Genomic DNA, 18006 nt, shown 5'->3' with positions numbered 1-18006 from the left:
CTCATCAGAGAATGGACATGGGCCTTCTGAGGGTGTCCTGTGGTGTCTGGCAACACAATGTTGTTAGTGGGGGCTTTGAGGTCCTGTGGGTTGAGGGGAGGGGCCTCTGTGGATCAGGCTTGTCCCAGTGCATCCCACAGATACTAGATCAGTTTGGGATCTAGTGAATCCAGATGTTTCCCAGCAGAACATTACATTGTCACAAGAAGGTCGACTTCACCTGTCAGTGGTAATAATGTTGTGGCTGACTGGTGAACATACTACAACAACAATAATATTTTATAACATAAAGAAGGCAAATATTAGTGTAACAATATCATTTCAGCTCACATACTTCTAGCCATATCATAAAATTAGTCAGCATACATGCAATTAATTATAAACTGTTATAACAAAATCATAAAGAATCACATTTTAGCGTACCTATAGCATTTTATTGCTCATATTATTATTCATACAAAAAGAATAATATGACATTAAATAATATTTAGTTTGCCCTAAGTTACCCTATTTTGAAGTTTGGAAGGATAATTGAATTTTTGGGCCCTATTTTACTCACACATTAATAATACAAGAAGGAGAAATATACTAACATAACATTACAAAAGGGGTCTGTGACGTCATTTTAAAATTAAATAGATTTTAATTGAATTAGCACATTAAAACGCTTTTACGCAACAAGAGTATGTTTACGTTGTACTTACGTAAAATAATTAAGGCCTACATCCTCCGTGTACGGGCCCCTTGTAATTATGTGCGTACGTGGGCACTACTTTCAGGGAGTAAACGTGAGAGACGTGCGGTGTGAAGATTTGAGGTTGTACTTCGGTCGTGAGAAAAAAAACTAAGATGGCGTCTCGTCAAGAAAGATAGGATGGCCTGAAGAGAGTGATGATGTTGATCGGGAAATGATTGATAACGACATAATTGATAAAGTTTGAGACGCTCGTTTAGTATCAAGAGAACATCGGCCACCCATGTTTTGAGCCCGTGTGTTTGACAGAGCGGAGTGAATGGAGAATTGAAGCTGAAATCGGTCAACTTTGCTAGCAGCGGTAGCTAGCTAACTGGACCGAGCACAGCTGGCCAACGTTAGCTAACCACCAGCCATCACAACAACAGAGGAAGGAGAGCGGCCACAATCCCTATCATACCCCAGGACATCGAGGTGTCTACGGGTCAGTCACAGGAATGCTACGAGACATCATAGTGTAACCGGGTCAACAAAAATCTTTGTTTTGGCTTGCATATAATATGGCTATTATTAACTAGGGGTTCGTTAGCGTCGATTTGAGTTAACATATGTAGGTTAGTTGGTCTGTGGTTATATTGTTGACTTGGTTTCCTGTGCCACCCTGTTAACGTTAGCAAACCAATGCTAGTTACCTAAAGCCGTGGGAGGCGATGGGACTGAGCTGAGAAAAAGTAGAGGCCTCGATGCTAACGTTAGCTGTGAGCGGCGTTATCGCCTCTGGTAGCTGGACAATAGACGCTAATAGGGTTCATGATTGCCAGAAGAAGAGATGGGAATGACACATAGCGGAGGCACTTTAATTTACTGAGCTGGAGGCTTTTTCCTCTGTTTCCCGTGTCACGGCTGTCGGTGAAGGTATGGTTAGTTTTAACGCCAGTTCTCCCAAGTTCAGTGGCTAACAGTTGTCAGCTAACATTTAAATGTATTATTGGGATGCCACACAGGATTGACATTTGGGTACGACTGTACTGCATCTGCTGTCTAGTGATTATATCTGTTGTCATTTGTCTCGTAAAAGCGTATTAATTAATCCAGCCCAACCCACTTGTGAGTAGTAATTCCTCCATGGCCTCCTATACCTTAGGGTTCATGGCCTCCACGCCATTGTTTGTCTGAAGGCCCGTGAAGAAACAGATGGATGAGGGTACATGTGTATGAAGTGCTAACTTCCAGTTGTGTTCATTGTAATATAGCATTAGATTTTTTTTTAAAATGTCCATAGAACCAAATTATAAGTGACTTTTACACAACCATAATTACTTTAAGTAATTTTGGTTGTTTATGTTCATAATGAAATTTTACCATCATTTATTTGTTACTAAATTGATTATTGTTGTTTACTACACTTGATAAAGCATCCCTTTAAAATGTATCCCCTGTCCACATGGGGCCTGGATTTTCCTGAGTATGGCATTTGTTTTGTTGTGTCTGATGTTGGGGGATGGGGTTTTAGCAAGGGCCACTTCAGGGACAAAAAAAAAAAAAAAAAATTCCTCATCCTGTGATTCCCCATGTGTCTCGTTATTGACTTCTCTGTTAACTGCTGAGAAAACAGTTATGAAACATGGAGAGGATCTGTGACATACGCATGAAAAGCCATCAGTGGAATAAGGAAGTAGTGACTTGGCAAGCTTACAAAAATATCGTCTTTTGTAGAAAGTGCCTAATATTTTACCTTTTGTTGTCTTACGTGTCCGGTCATTTTCAGGAAATTGATCCCAACTTTATAATAACAAACACTTGTAAGATTGAGTACAGCCAGTTGTTTTATTTTACTGTAAATAGAAACATTTACTGAAATACGATACTTGATACAAGTTATGTAAATACTGTGACCTCAGTGTCTCTTTTTTTTCTGTACGTGACTTCCTGTGTTATCTGACGGTCATAGAAAATGTACATAATTTCAACAAACAAAATGTAATGATTTAAACTGATTATTTGAAAGCATGCATGGCTTTAGGGTTTTAAATTAAGATATCTCTGCATACACTCTGTAGACAATTCATTGAGTACTCTTGTTTCTATTATTTTGGCAAACCTGTTTTGTACGTAGACAAGACTAAAATACTTTTGTATTCAGTTAAATCCTGTTTAACAGCTCCACAAACTACATCTTCCTAAATGCTGAATTACCACCTGTCAGAGACTGTTTTAGCGGAAACTCAACAGTTAGTTTTCACCAGTGTACCTAATATTTTGGCATGTGAGTGTATAATGCTTTCTGTATTGATGCTACTGTGCCAATTAACTTCTTTGCATTACTGACTTTCCTGTTGTCAGGGCAATGGAAGGGGAAGAGTTTGTACCTCCTCCGGAGTGTCCAGTATTTGAGCCGTCATGGGAGGAGTTTCAGGATCCCCTGGGCTACATCGCCAAGATACGTCCCATTGCAGAGAAATCTGGAATCTGTAAAATTCGACCTCCGCCGGTAAATACATTCTCGTATGCATCTTGTAGTTGGTGCTTGTTGTCTTGCCTGTTCTTCATTGTTGGATTTGTCGACTCTGAGTTGGCAGTTAGCAAAACATAATTAACCCTGGAAACCTGGTCTGGCTCTAAACATAAACGATATGTCATCGCTTACGGTGCAGTATCAACAAAATTATAGCACCATATTTAGTAAGATGAGCCCAAATGTTTGATACTGATGGATATTTATGTCATTGGAAAGGCAAAAAGGGCATTAGACAACAGCTGAAAAGAACATTAAGACACTCAACATAAGATTTACAGAGAAGATTTCCTCGGTTATTTAATTGTTGATAACATGAACTGCTCTTGCTCTTGAGTGGGTGCCCTAGATTTTTGACCTAGTTAAGGCCAGACTAAGGTTACTATGTCATTAATTACCTTCAGTTGTTGTTTTTTGTAATCCCTAAATTTAATGTCTTTGCTCCTAAATAGGATTGGCAACCCCCATTTTCAGTGGAGCTGGATAGCTTCCACTTCACACCCCGCATCCAGAGGCTTAATGAGTTGGAGGTAAGTTCTTCTTTTTTCTTTTTTTTCTTTCTTTGTTAGATGATTTAAGATTTTGATGATGTAGGTTGTGTTAATCATGATGATCCCATCTCATTTAAGGCGGAGACCAGAGTAAAGCTTAATTATTTGGACCGCATCGCCCGGTTTTGGGAGATCCAGGGATCATCTTTAAAAATCCCGCACATCGAAAGGCGCATCCTTGATCTTTTCAGCCTGTCAAAGGTCAGTGTGAATCAAGCTGTTTGTACTCAAAAAAAAACAAAACTTTTTAGTTTTTCTTTATACATGTTTTGCTAAAATTGTAGGTAAGAAAAAAAAAATGCCTTTCTGTTCCAGGTTGTTACAGATGAAGGCGGTTTTGAGATGGTGTGTAAGGAGCGGCGCTGGGCTCGTGTTGCCCAGAGGCTTGGCTACCCTCCAGGCAAGAACATTGGTTCTCTGCTGCGCTCGCACTACGAGAGGATCGTCTACCCCTTTGAAATGTTCCAGTCTGGTGCCAGCCTGCCGGTATTACTCTACACATTTTTTTTTCTCTCCTACCTGTGTTGCCAGGGCTGATTGGTGGAAGAAACCGAAATGATTATCGCTTTTTAAAATCAGCTGTGGTAAGTTTTAACATGTTTTCATGAAACCCTTCTTTTTTTCTATGATTTATAGCATTGCAAGCCAAAACATTATGACGGTGAAGATGTGGATAAAGAGTATAAGCCTCACTCCATTCCCCTGCGACAGTCTGTGCAGCCGTCCAAAATGAGCAGTTATGGACGCAGAGCAAACCGCTGCCAGCCCGATGTGAGTGACAGCACCCATCCTTATGTCATTCAATGAATTTGCATACCTCTGTGACCAGCAACCCTGTACTGAACTCTACTTTGGTCACTCACATATGCTTTTTTCAGATCACATTTCCTAATGCACATTATCACCTCAAAACTCCTCCTACAAAATAATTAATCTGAGAAAAAAAACTAAACTTTTTTTTGGTTTAAGTGTTTTTTACAAAATGTGTAAATATCTACCTCCATATAACTTTTGTGGCATTATGAGTGTCCTAATTTTTTTAATCGGCAGTAGGTTACCACTTAACCAGGCATTAAATCACGCATTAAAATCCTTGCCACAGTCGATATTATCATTATTTCTGTTCTAAATAGTTAGTTACAGCTAGTGCTGGGTTTTAAAATCTTCGTCTGTCAGACTTTATTTGAAAGATCTTATATTGAGTCATAAAGTCCTTGGATCCATTAATTTAAAAAGTGGCATATCCTGCAACCTCGCCGCAATCTTGCAAAACTGGTTTTGCATGACTTGTCTTGCGAGATCATGCAAGTCTTTGTTTGAGGATGATCCAAAACAGGACAGAAGCTACAACTCTGAGAGCACTGTTGGGCCTGAAAGCGGATGTGTGACAACATATGGGATTTAAACAAAGCTATATACAAGATGTGTTAACTAGAGATAAAATATTGTGGAAATACTACAAATCTCTGAAACCAATGAGAACATCAACTTTGTGAAAATCTAAACATTGTTGTTTCAAAACAGAAATATCTCTACGTAAATCAGATTGAATCTGGACCTTGTGAATCAGGATGGAATCAAGTCGGTTGCGATACCCAGCCCTGATTTCATCACTCATTCCATCAGTCCCATTGATTAACGTGCCAAATATGTTGAAATAATGACAAAGCTTCCATCATTACAGGCTAACAAAAAGTCCAGCCAACAACCTACCCAACAAGTTCTTGTTGGATGAACGTCTTCTCTTGTGGACCATGCTGTCATGTTATTAAACGTTTTCCTGTCATCCATGTGCCCTGGTGGCTTGGTTACAGTGTGGTGTCTGGAAGATGTGACAGTGCACTCAGAGCGCATCCCAGCTTGCTTACTCTCCATCCTGTCGTGCTGCTCTGCTTAACTCTGCTGTTGTTGCACCCTGCTCCATGTATTATTGTGTTCACTGCTTTGTTTCTCACTCTTTTTTTTCCCCATTAGTGTACATATCACTGTTTATTTATTTTATGCATTAACATGCCCAAAACTTAGCGCACCTTCTGGATCAGCTTATCTTTCTGGTGTTCCATTCTCCTTACACGCAGACTAATGCTTGCCCATGAATTTTGATTTCCTTCATTGATTGTGCTGGGCTTCATTTTCTTTTGCACATTTAAGTAAATACTGAATGGATAGAAACACCAAACAGAAAGGTTGATGGATTTTAAAATGATGGCTTACTGTCCTGGGAACTATTAGGAATGTGTACACACATCCTGAGATCTGAAAACTTCCAGCGTAGAGCACATGTTTAACTTACAGATGTATTTGACTTTAGACCTGTTTGGTGATCTCTCTGTTGGCCATTGACTGTACTTCGTCATACATCAGGTGCCAAACTTTGAACATTAAAACAAACTTGTCAGCAAATGCTTAATTCCCATAACCAAACACTCACCAAACCAAATTTCTTATTGTGCCTCGTTTAAAATAGATCATGCTAGTGACACATCTGAGTCACCAGTTTCTGGCAGCATCTTGTCAGGTCATTACTGAGGTGAGAGAAGTGTTTGCCTCAAATAGGATCAAATATGAGTTCAGCTTGTATTAAAAGCAACACTTGACTGTTTTTAGCATTGCAAAAACTGCCCAAAACCTAACAGTCTTAAACATGTATCCAAAAACGTATCAGTTTGCTGGGTCTGTACATCGTACATAAGATGTCTCATCATGTTCCCCAGTGATATATTTCCTAAAACTACTGGCTATTCTTTCCAGACTCTCTCCCCTCCTCTCTCATCTCCTTTTTTCCCTCTTGTCTTAGTTTATTGTTGCTGTTATTGTCTCCCCTTGCAGGGTCCAGAGGATCTGGCCCCCCATCCTCTCACCACTGGCTCTCAACTCATCTCTGCGGTACTGCCTCTTGAGCATATGAGCTCACTTTCCGCCCCCACTCTCCGCCTGCCTCTTTTCCTAGACCACCATAACCCCTTTTGACGTTGTCTAGACGTTCCTTTTTTGTTGTTGTTTCAATAAACCACTAAAACATTTTCATTTACATGCAATCATACCCCTTTGTGACTCTCAGTGTAGGGATGCCAGCCTATGATATGGTCACGAGACTGTTTCTGACATGTCTTAAAAGCCTTCTGTGGCATGGCAATAATAATAATAGTTGCTACTGCAAATCCTTAATTCTTTTAGATCCAACACAACCAGATTGCTTTTTTCATTCGTTCTTATTTGGGCAGTTTTTTTTTTTGTTCGGAACGTGCTTTAGGACTGGAGCTCTAGGTTTGTTTTTGTGTAGTTTTATGTTGGACAGACATGGTTTTTTTTGTTCTAGACGTTTTTTTTCAAACTAATAAAGGGGGTTGGATTTGAATATATGGGTGACAGTGTTGTTGAGAACTAATGTGTTTAACATCCATAATATCACGGTTCGCTGTGGATTCTTGAAGAAACTTCGACTTGAGCTGTAATTGGAAATCGTCTCTAGTGTAGCTATTGAGCGAATGTGCTCTCTAGCCTTTTCTCTTTAACACATGCTCTTTCCCTGTGGTCATACTTGTCTTTTGATGCTTTATTGCTGGGCTGTCTGTGTGCCTTCTGCTGTTTCGCCTCGCTCAGTGTGGTTGCATGCGTTCTCTTTTGAGTGCACTCACAGAAGAACAGAAGGATTTTGGACAACAGTGAAATGACGGACAACAAAATAATAAATTGTTAATGCATTTAAAAACGGTTATCCTCCATGAATATATTATTGCTGTTGGCCTGTAAGTCTGTCTAGGTTTGCTTGTTTAGTGCCAGACTGTAGTGTGATTGCCCCACACCATCAAGCCCTAATTATCTGCTTTGATGTCTACTGCCTTTATTCCTCAAAAGGTTGGGTGGCAGGAAGCCTGTTTTTATGTACACAGATAATATTGAACAATGACTGGATAGTCAAAGTTAATTTACATACCGCAAGGGCGTGCAGCTGCATACGGGTGGAATAGTCAAAAGCAAACATACTTCTTACTTACTTCCTACTTCATAACCCCTTTTGGGGAAAAAAGGTCTTGATCAACAAGTTTTACAACATTGTAAATGTTCCGTTTTTGTGCTGCGATCAGCTCTAAGCAATGTCGCAATATGCGTGCATGAGTTTTCATGTTGTGGGAATACAAGTTGTGGTTTGCACATGGACTTCAAGTTTGTTGGTTTGTTTTTAAGAGGACAGGTTCACTGTATGTTTATTGTGAACAGTTCCCATTTTAAATGAAAATGGAATATGTTTCACTATTCACTGTTTTTCCTTGTGAGAGTAAATAATGATTGGTAATTATGCACAATTGAAAGTTAAAGGAACAGGAAACGCCTGAAAAAGAACATCTTAGATGATTACAATATTTTAGAGCAGGGTTTGAAGCCAAGCTAACTTATTCAGTACTACATAATTCCATACATTTGTGCATAAATGCATATCATCATCATTACCTGCCCTTGAGACTCTTTATATTATATATATTTAGTAAATGTATGCTAAAATACTTGACATAGAGAAATACACAGCACGACATCTTAAAACTACTGAAAATAATTTAGCTCTGCTGTTGACTTATTTTTGTTTTCTTATTCAGACACTAGAAATTAAACAATGAATGACACAAAGTGAAATCTCACCCTACTCTAACTGTATGGTTGCATCTGCTGGTGATTGTGTGTTAGGGTGGTGGGTTTTAACTTTCAAGTTTTCACTGTGATGTAGGTTAACTTTTCCTTACTTTCTAACCTAGCGTAACCCCTTCTTGTGACACATTGCTGTTTTGACTGTTCGTTCTGCACTTGGCCTCGACCCTTGCTTTGCTCTGTGTGCTTTGGAGAGTGGCTGTCATCTCTCTATACCTTCATGACAAACATTTTCTTTCATCCACAGCCTGAACCTACAGAGGAAGACATAGAGAAGAACCCAGAACTGAAGAAGCTGCAGATCTACGGTGCCGGGCCTAAGATGATGGGACTTGGACTAGTGGCAAGGGACAAAGGCATCAGGAAGAAGGGTAATTACCATTATGAACATCTAATTTAATTATCCTCCTAGGCGTGCACTATAAGATTGCAGTAATGCTGAGAAACCTAGAAATCTGTTTGCGCCATTACAGTTATTTAAGAGTCAAATCCTCAATCATTGGCTCAGTCAAATTGTGACAGTGTGAGAGATCACAAATAGAAAATGTTTGCTTTAGACACATCCATTCTGCTCTGTTGAAGCCCTGCACAGTATAATTGTTACTGACTGTGACAAGTGAGCGCCTCTGACTCTGAACACTTCTTTCTTTTCGTATAGATGAGCTGCCTCAAACGGTTACTGTCAAGGAAAGCCCGTCTCCCGCTCCTGCTGATACGTCTGTCAAATCGGAGCCAGTGGACCCTCAAGAGAAGCAGAGTGATGGGAGCACATCCGGCCCCCAACAGCCTCCCCATAGTGTTACAATTAAGACACCCGTGAAGAAAGAGGAACCAGATGGAGAGAATGGGAAAGGGATTGTTGAGGGGGAAGATGATAAAGATGGACCCTGCACCAAAATGACCATGAGGCTTAGACGCAACCTCAACAACCCACAGTGTGTAAGTGGAGTGACTGATAATTCATGGTGGCAGCTCAGATTGGACATAAACATAATAAAACCTAATGTCAGATTAAGACAACTACCAAGTTGAAATGATTCAGGACTGTAAATATACTCTTCACATACCATACTCTTCATTACTTGTCATTTGAATGGATAGATTTCATTTTGTCTTCTCACACACTTTCTTAGGTGGATTCTTTCGTGTGTCGGATGTGTGGTCGGGGAGATGATGACGACAAACTCCTGCTGTGTGATGGCTGCGACGATAACTACCACACATATTGTTTACTACCCCCACTCACAGATCCCCCCAAAAGCAACTGGCGATGTCCAAAGTGTGTGGCAGAAGTGAGTAAAAAGGTTTTAAACAACTTCTTTGTGCTACTTAACACTCAATACCCATCTTGATTTCCTCATAATCTACCTTGTATTTTCAGGAGTGCAAGAAACCTGCAGAGGCGTTTGGCTTTGAACAAGCTACGCGAGAGTACACTCTGCAGAGTTTTGGGGAAATGGCAGACGCCTTCAAAGCAGATTACTTCAACATGCCTGTCCATGTGAGTGCACTCACACATAAGATGTCTTTGTCTTGTGTGCTCTTAATAGAAAGAGACTAATCTCCAGTCTTCATGTGTTTGTGTAGATGGTTCCCACTGAGCTTGTGGAAAGGGAGTTCTGGAGGTTGGTCAGTAGTATAGAGGAGGACGTGACTGTTGAGTATGGAGCAGACATACACTCCAAAGAGTTTGGCAGTGGCTTCCCGATGAACAATGGCAAGAGGAAGCTCACAAAGGAAGAGGAGGTATGTGCATTGTTGGTTTCTTGTTGTAGGCTCAGCAGGTCTTTAGATTACATGTCAGATGTTGTGTACTGCTCAAGTAAAATCCAGCAGAAGAACATTTTAACATAAGATGCTGTATTACTGCTCCAGCCTTGTTGATATCATCTGTACCAAATACTCCCTGCACAATTCAGTGGAACAAGTGCATTTGCATTAACAGAACGTTAACTAATTTGCATTGCATTTATGATTACAGTTGTAAAAGTCAATGAAAAAACCTTGCTAAATGTAATGTTGTCTCTTTGTCAGTGGTAAACTTTTAAGCTCTGGGTTAAGATGGTAGGGTAAATGTAATATATATAATCACAATATCTCTGGAAAACAAATGAAACTGTAGCTAAATCCATGTCTACACTGATTTATCAACAATATCTATATGCATTTTGGGACTGTTTTTGCTAACATTATCCTACATCTTCTATATAGGCTCTCTGTAATGATTATTTGCAGTTTGGATTCATTTGCAAATTAGTTTCTCATCCTGAACTAAAAAATGTACTATTACTAAACCATCCTAAATGTCAGTTTAAGTAAATGATCAAATCATCACTTAGGAGAATGATTTAGTAATTCTCTGTGACAATAAAATATTTAAAAAAGCTGCTTAACTCATAGTTTCAGCTCCAGTTTAGCTTTAAACATATTATGGTTTCTCTTCTTGGTCAAATAATATGTGTGATTAATCTCATTCAGGATTTATAGGATTTATATTATTGGACTCAGATCAAAACCTTAGTCCAGATCAGGGTTTAAAATTAAGTTAAAGTCATAAAAATACAAAAAATAAATAAATAAATGTAGTTCTAGAAAAGTGTATAGATAGTGGAATAGATCACGTGGTTGAGTGGGTGCACCGTAAACTGAGGCTCTTCGTCCTCACTGCAGTGGTGCAGGTTCAGCTCCAGTCTGCACCCTTTACTGCGTATCTCTCGCCGTCTGATTATCCTGTCTAAATGTAGGCAGTAATTGGTTGTTTGCGAAGCTGTTCACAATCAAGGTCCGGTCCTCATTTTCAGTGGAGTCTGTTATTTTTGTTGGTCAGGAATATGCCCGCTCTGGCTGGAACCTGAATGTGATGCCTGTGCTGGAGCAGTCACTCCTGTGCCATATTAATGGAGACATCTCTGGGATGAAGGTGCCATGGCTTTATGTGGGCATGGTGTTCTCAGCCTTCTGCTGGCACATTGAGGATCACTGGAGCTACTCCATCAACTACCTGCACTGGTAGGGCATGCTTGCCTTGTGTGTTGTGGTGGAAAAATTGCAGCTTTTGATGAAAAAGTCATCGTTTGGGTGAACACTTTGCTCTTTCTGTTTTTTTAACTGTCATGTTTCTATCATCCCCAGGGGTGAACCTAAGACTTGGTATGGCGTTCCCTCTGTGGCAGCTGAACGACTCGAGGAGGTTATGAAGAAACTGACGCCGGAGCTGTTTGAGTATCAGCCTGACCTCCTGCATCAGCTGGTCACCATCATGAACCCCAATATCCTCATGGCTCATGGTGTACCGGTAAGTCTCATATCAATTCACAGTAAACCTTCTGAATTGTGTTAGACAAGGCACAGGGGAAATTAATAATAGCTCAGTCCTAGTAAGTGACATAGTATTCCTAGTTTCCCTACTGTGAAAATGTCTGCCCTGTCAAAGGTCATCTGAAATATAGTTAAAGTTTTCTTTGACGGACCTCCCTGTTTCTGTTCGGCAGGTTGTACGCACCAACCAGTGTGCGGGTGAGTTCGTCATAACCTTCCCCAGAGCCTACCACAGTGGCTTCAATCAGGGATATAACTTTGCTGAAGCTGTCAACTTCTGCACTGCAGACTGGGTATGTCTGTTCACGCTGTGTTAAGTTGTCAGTTTACATTTGTTTTTTGACGACTGCATGATCAGCATCACTTCTTCCTACCATTTCAGCTACCTGCCGGCCGTTCCTGTATTGAGCATTACCGACGTCTAAGGAGGTATTGTGTGTTCTCCCACGAGGAGCTCACCTGTAAGATGGCTACGAGCCCGGAGAAACTAGACCTCAACCTGGCAGCAGCTACTCATCGGGAAATGTTCATTATTGTTCAGGAGGAGAGGAAGCTACGGAAGAGTCTGATGGAAAGGGTGAGACGTAGAAATGCATCTTAAAGATTCTTTGTGTCTCTAAATATTTGTGTAAGTAAATAATGGTTCAGTTTGATACCATGTGGAATCTGTGTCTCTGTTATGAGAGTATGGGGAAACTCATTCCTTAAAATCTGTGTGTTGCATTTGCAGGGCATTACAGAGGCAGAGCGAGAGGCGTTTGAGCTGCTGCCTGATGATGAAAGACAGTGTGATAAATGTAAGACCACATGCTTCCTTTCTGCTCTGGCCTGTTCAAACTGTCCCGAGCGTCTGGTCTGTCTCTATCACACTCAGGATCTGTGCAACTGCCCCACTGAAAAACTCTACCTCAGGTATCCATCTGTTGCGTGCCGTGAATGATGCACTACATTGCTATTTTCAAATGAAATGCACAGTCTTTGTTCATTTTTTCGGTTACCTCTTCACTCTACAGGTACAGGTACACCCTGGATGAGTTGTTAGCCATGTTACATCGATTAAAGGTTCGCTCCGAGTCCTTTGATTCCTGGGCCAACAGAGTAAAAGAGGCACTGGAGCAGGAAGAAGGAAACAAGATAGGTGGGGAAATTTGCATAAACCCTTGAAATTTCAGACATTGTTTAGACAAGCAGTTATGGGATTTAAAGGAGCTCGCTAACACCTAGACCTGCATGATTTGCAGAAATTGATGACCTGGAGATACTGAAGGGCGAAGCAGCAGAGAAAAAGTTTCCAGACAATGAACTTCTCCGTAAACTCAACACTGTTCTTAAGGACATCCAACACTGCCAAAAGACGAGCACTGAACTCCTCAGTAACTTAAAGACGAGGTAAGACAGATCACGGACTTCACATTTGCGCCAACTGTTCAGTTACATGCCCTTACATGCTTCTGTCTTTTTAGTGAAACCAAGATGACGTTGGCAGAGTTCAAATCCTTGGTTGAAACAATGCAAAACCTGCCCTGTGTAATGAACCAGTTGGAGGAAGTGCAGGTGAGAACTGAGAAGTTATATGTTATACTCAACAAATGTTTTATTATTTTCAAATAGATTTCCTACATCCATTTATAAAAAAATTATTCCTAGTTTGAGAATGATCTCTGCTTAAAAGTATTATTCAAGCACCTTAAGACTGACCTCTCTACCCTCTGATCTTCTAGTCGGTCTTGCGGACATTGGAGGAGTTCCAGAGCAAGGCTCAGATGCTGCTCAATGAGAAGGACTGGAGGAAGGACTCTCCACCACCCGAGCAGCTGCAGTCTATGCTGGAGCAGGGGGCCCAGCTGCCTGTTGTGGTGCCAGAGTGTGGTTTACTCCAGGGCCTGAAGGAGCAGGGCCACTGGCTGGCAGAAGTGAGGCGCACCCTTGGCACAGATGGAGGGGAGAGGCAGGAAGTGACGCTGGATGTTTTGAGGAACCTGATGGAAGCAGGCTGCAATGTGCCCCAGAGTGCGTCTGTGGAGACGGCCATGGCAGAGCTTCAGGAACTGCTCACGATTGCTGAACGTTGGGAGGAGAAAGCTCAGATTTGCCTTGAACAACGGTAAGACGGACAAGTGGCACCGTACCATTCACTTCACCTGTCACTGTGTCTTTCATCATTTCACAGCCAATTTATCCTGTTGTAAAGACTTCAAAGTTTCATTGGCTTTGCTCTTCCAGGCAAAAGCACCCTCTCTCCACCCTGGAGGCAATAGTAAATGAGGCCCGACTTATCCCAGTCACGCTGCCCAACATTCTGGCCCTGCAGGGCTGTCTTAGTCGAGCTCGAGCCTGGGTAACGGACTTGGAGGAAATCCAGGTGAAAAACTAATTTCTGCTTCTTCTTTCAGTTTTCTCCCTGTGCAGCGTGTGACGTGTAAAATCATAAATTTAAAATACCTGAAATTTTCTGCAGAATGGGGAACATTACCCATGTCTGGATGACCTCGAGGGCCTGGTAGCTATTGGAAGAGACTTGCCAGTCTTCATGGAAGAGTTAAGGCAGCTGGAACTGCAGGTGGCCAGCGCTCACTCCTGGAGGGACAAGGCCAGCAAGACCTTCCTGAAGAAGAGCAGCCAACACAGTCTACTAGAGGTACTAGAAAGAAAATACACTTGCAAATCTAAACAGAAGATCTCTGTTCTCATGTCAATATATCATTCCACTTTAAATGCCACGTAATGTGATCGGTGTGATTCATTAAACTCCACTGTTCCCCTGCAGGTATTATGTCCTTGTGCAAAAAGGAGAGAGCGGCGAGATGCAGCAGAGCCACTGGATGATCCTCTAGATGATTCTGATACCAACACTCTGGGGCTCTCTGCTCAGGACTTGAGGGACCCTGCAGCTATTGTGAGTGTACTGATGTATTTGTTGGTTTTAAAGTTTTCTGTCTTAGTACATACATATATTTATCAGTACCACTGGAGTCTGTAAGTGTACCTTGTCTTTAGGTGCTGGCATTCAAAGAAGGGGAGCACCAGGAGAAAGAGGCACTACTGAGGTTACAGAACGTGAACATGTGTAAATCAGGACTTAACCCTGCAAGTAATAAAGAGGACAAGGAGAACGGGAGGTGGGATGACGCCATGGAGATGGACACGTCCAGCCACTCTGAGAACTCTGTAAAAGAGAACGGTAACAGCAACCACACCTGTACCACCCCTCCTCAGTCTGTGTGTGTGTGCTCTGGGCAGCCTCGCGCTCCTCAGCTCCGCTGCCACCTGTGCAAGGACTGGTTCCATGGTGGCTGCGTTCCTTTCCCCTCCCTGCTGCCCTCCGCCGGACCACCAATTAACCCCCTTTGCTGGTGGGACTGGGACTCGCGCTTCTTGTGTCCACGATGCCAGCGGTCACGGCGCCCACGCCTGGAGACTATCCTGGCATTACTTGTAGCCCTGCAGAGGCTGCCTGTCCGCCTGCCTGAAGGAGAAGCACTGCAGTGTCTAACAGAGAGGGCCATCACCTGGCAGGGCAGAGCCAAGGAGGCACTGGAGACACCAGAGCTGCAGGCGGCACTTCAGAGGCTGCAGGAACTCAGAGAGACTCTCCATCATGAAGCAGAGGAGGACATGGAAAAGGAGACGGAACGCAGTTCAGTTATTGTTTTGTCAGACTCTGATGGAGGGGAAGGAGAAGATGGAGTCATTGATCTGACAGAGGAGAATTCATCTAAAAAGAACACAAAAGAAAGCAACAACATGCAGGTAAAGACCTTTATTTTTACCTGTTCAACAGACTGAACTCTTTCAAACTTGATCTCGTCTCTTCTGTCAGTTCAATAATAATTCATCAAATAATTGAATCATCATGTATTCCCATTTGGCAGGCTGAATGTGAAAATGGCATCAACAAGAAGTCAAATATAACAGGTAAGACGTCATGAGTATGTCAGCGTAACCACTGAACTTCACCCACAGGCTACAGCACTGACTGTGTCTGTTTCTACTTTTCAGGTGTGGGGTCTCTGCAGCCCCTGCTGCCTTTGCTAAAAGGCCAGGTTGTGGAGCTTTCTCCAGCCACCACGGTCCGACTGGAGGAGCTGCAGCTGGAGGGAGATCTGCTGGAGGTGTCCTTGGACCAGACGCACACCATCAGCAGGGTCCTGTTAGCGGCCTCTGTTCCTCCCAGAGAAACAATGCACACGCTCATTCAGGTCAGGAACAATGAACACATCATCACATCATATATTCAAGGATAAGAAGAATTAATTTTAATTAAGATATATTATCCTGATCTGTTGAAAAGACTGTGGAAATGTATATATGGTTGGTTTGAGTCGATGTAAATGCTTTTCGTTGTCTAGTTTTACCTTCTGCATTTCTAATGTTCTGGTCCTCTCTCTCAGATTGAGCTTGAAGAGCAGAGAAGAGCCAGCCGTGGACGAACCAAGGACACCAAAAGGAAGCGAAAGAGCCACAGAGGTGGCAGCGGGGAAGGGGCAGGAGAGAGGTCACTGGATTCCTCAGAGTCAAAGAAAACCTGTCCTGTTAAACACAGCCCCTCCCCTCACCTACCTGCCCAGACCAATTCAGAGGTAACTGTCCCCTTTCAAGGTGTTTTTCTTAATTTCCTTTAAATACTATATTAATAAATATGGATTTATAATTGTCTGATTATTTTTGCCAGATTTTGTGATACCGTCAACACTGGAGCTCTGCTTGAAAGGATTAGTTGGAGGAATTCAAGAGACAGAGCTTTCTGTGCCAGAAGACCGTGTCAAGTTATAAAAAGATGCAGGACATCCCCTCCCCAGTACCCCACTGCCCTTCTCATCCCTCCTTCAGACACTAACAGAGCCACGGCTCTTCTGCTACACTCCACTGTCTCATCCGTAACTCAGCCATATCTCACTCGTCATTGTTTCTTTTCGTTGTCTTACCCGAACTTCATTCTCCGCATTTCCCTGGATCCATTTTCTCCTGTGAACATATTAAAGACCGTGTCGGGCCGATGTCACACTTACCGTTATAGGAGCGTCCTTGGTCTAGACTTGTCTCTGCGGTCCGTCAGTATGCTACGTTATCCCAACTGTATTCAATGCTAGTTCAAACGAAGCCTGTCTCAGGGGCCGGCAATTGCAGTTTCACTTCACTTTGAGCTCACCTGTTGACGAGGCATAAGCTATGGGTTTATTTCCACAGTTATTTGGACATGATTCCTGAAGCTGAAGCACAGCGGAGGATTTTGACTGCTGATCTGAGACGACAGCATCGTGGTTACACTTGTATTTTTTTGTATTGAATCTTGTGTTTGATGCTGTTTGGAGGGGATTTTGAATAAACTGGGTAAGTTTTGGGAAGTGTTAAAAACAGGCATTAATGTTTTTGGTGCTACTTTCCCAAAATGAATATCTGTACCTCCTCTCCTCTCCCTTAATGCCTTTTATTTTTTCTTTTCTTTTTTTTCCATCTTTTTGACTCCTTGTTTTATTCCTTTCATTATGACCTCTTTCTCTCCCTCCTTCATTCTCTCTCTTTGCAAATTAAGGTAACTTCACTGTAACTCACTTTATCTCTGTTCATTTTGTTTTCTGGGTTCAAATTATTATATTATTATTATTATTATTGATATTGGAGACACAGTTGTGAGTTTGTGTATAAACTTTTCATTTTAATGTTGCCTTTGTTTCTTTTCACTCTTGTTAGAAAAATAAAGGTTTAGAATTGTTTAGGAAACGCTGACTCGTTATTTCTGACCTTTCAGTTCTTTTCTTCACACTGAATGAAAAACTAAAGAGCAGTGGCGTTATTTTCATAATGACGGCATTTATTTAGAAAAGCTTTCACTGTAAAATGGCAGACACTGGACATCACGATATCGATCAAACAAACACACCATGTTTTTTTTTGTTTGTTTTTTTCTCCTACAGTAGGACTTTGAGCAAATTCATAGAAAGACACGTTTACACGATTACAGAATGTTAAAGGCCTTCAATCTTAAAAGTACATGAAAAACACCAGTCTCAATATCAAACATGCATGTAAGCCAAATTAAAAATTAGCTTTTGTTTCTCCAGTCTTGTCCGTAGTCATCTCTCTGGGGAGCGCAGAATTAAAAAGTGAAAATGGCTGCTGTAAACCCAATTAACAGGGTTTTTCTTTTTTTAATAACCAAGAATCATTTCATTTGCAATTAAAAAGCCTTGCTCACAACATTAAAATAAATGATATTGCATACGAACCAAAACATCTGGGGAAAAAGCAGGACATTTTGAAATTGAGCACAAACTTATTTGACG

At 41.6% G+C, this 18006-nt stretch overlaps 1 protein-coding gene across 2 annotated transcripts; it reads left to right on the top strand.

The window, feature by feature from the left end:
* Positions 1-864: 864 nt before the first annotated feature.
* On the top strand, positions 865-17659 carry kdm5c (lysine demethylase 5C). 2 transcript variants are annotated; one of them, XM_084553290.1, is made up of 29 exons: positions 865-1178; positions 3038-3185; positions 3662-3739; positions 3839-3961; positions 4076-4246; positions 4397-4531; positions 6590-6646; positions 8652-8775; positions 9063-9343; positions 9538-9696; positions 9786-9905; positions 9992-10150; positions 11232-11413; positions 11537-11699; positions 11896-12015; positions 12105-12299; positions 12453-12634; positions 12736-12860; positions 12964-13111; positions 13186-13276; positions 13444-13826; positions 13946-14084; positions 14181-14360; positions 14490-14618; positions 14720-15472; positions 15595-15637; positions 15722-15921; positions 16114-16302; positions 16395-17659. In XM_084553290.1, the coding sequence occupies exons 2-29, from the start codon at positions 3042-3044 to the stop codon at positions 16401-16403; spliced, it is 4782 nt and encodes a 1593-aa protein (XP_084409416.1). In that variant the 5' UTR covers positions 865-1178; positions 3038-3041; the 3' UTR covers positions 16404-17659. The 2 variants fall into 2 exon arrangements, with proteins under 2 accessions (XP_084409416.1, XP_084409417.1); XM_084553291.1 differs by lacking the exon at positions 6590-6646.
* The last annotated feature ends 347 nt before the right edge of the window (positions 17660-18006 follow it).

The sequence above is a fragment of the Chelon labrosus genome, assembly GCF_963514085.1.
Source record: "Chelon labrosus genome assembly, chromosome: 10".
Classification (NCBI taxonomy): domain Eukaryota; kingdom Metazoa; phylum Chordata; class Actinopteri; order Mugiliformes; family Mugilidae; genus Chelon; species Chelon labrosus.
This window is presented reverse-complemented; position numbering and strand designations above follow the sequence as displayed.

Bases quoted from the DNA above. Each gene is read 5' to 3' on its own strand.
- kdm5c (XM_084553290.1), top strand. From the start codon at position 3,042: ATGGAAGGGGAAGAGTTTGTACCTCCTCCGGAGTGTCCAGTATTTGAG. The intron at 9,906-9,991 runs GTGAGTGCACTC...GTGTTTGTGTAG, and splicing joins ACTTCAACATGCCTGTCCAT to ATGGTTCCCACTGAGCTTGT. The intron at 12,861-12,963 runs GTGGGGAAATTT...CATGATTTGCAG, and splicing joins GGAAGAAGGAAACAAGATAG to AAATTGATGACCTGGAGATA.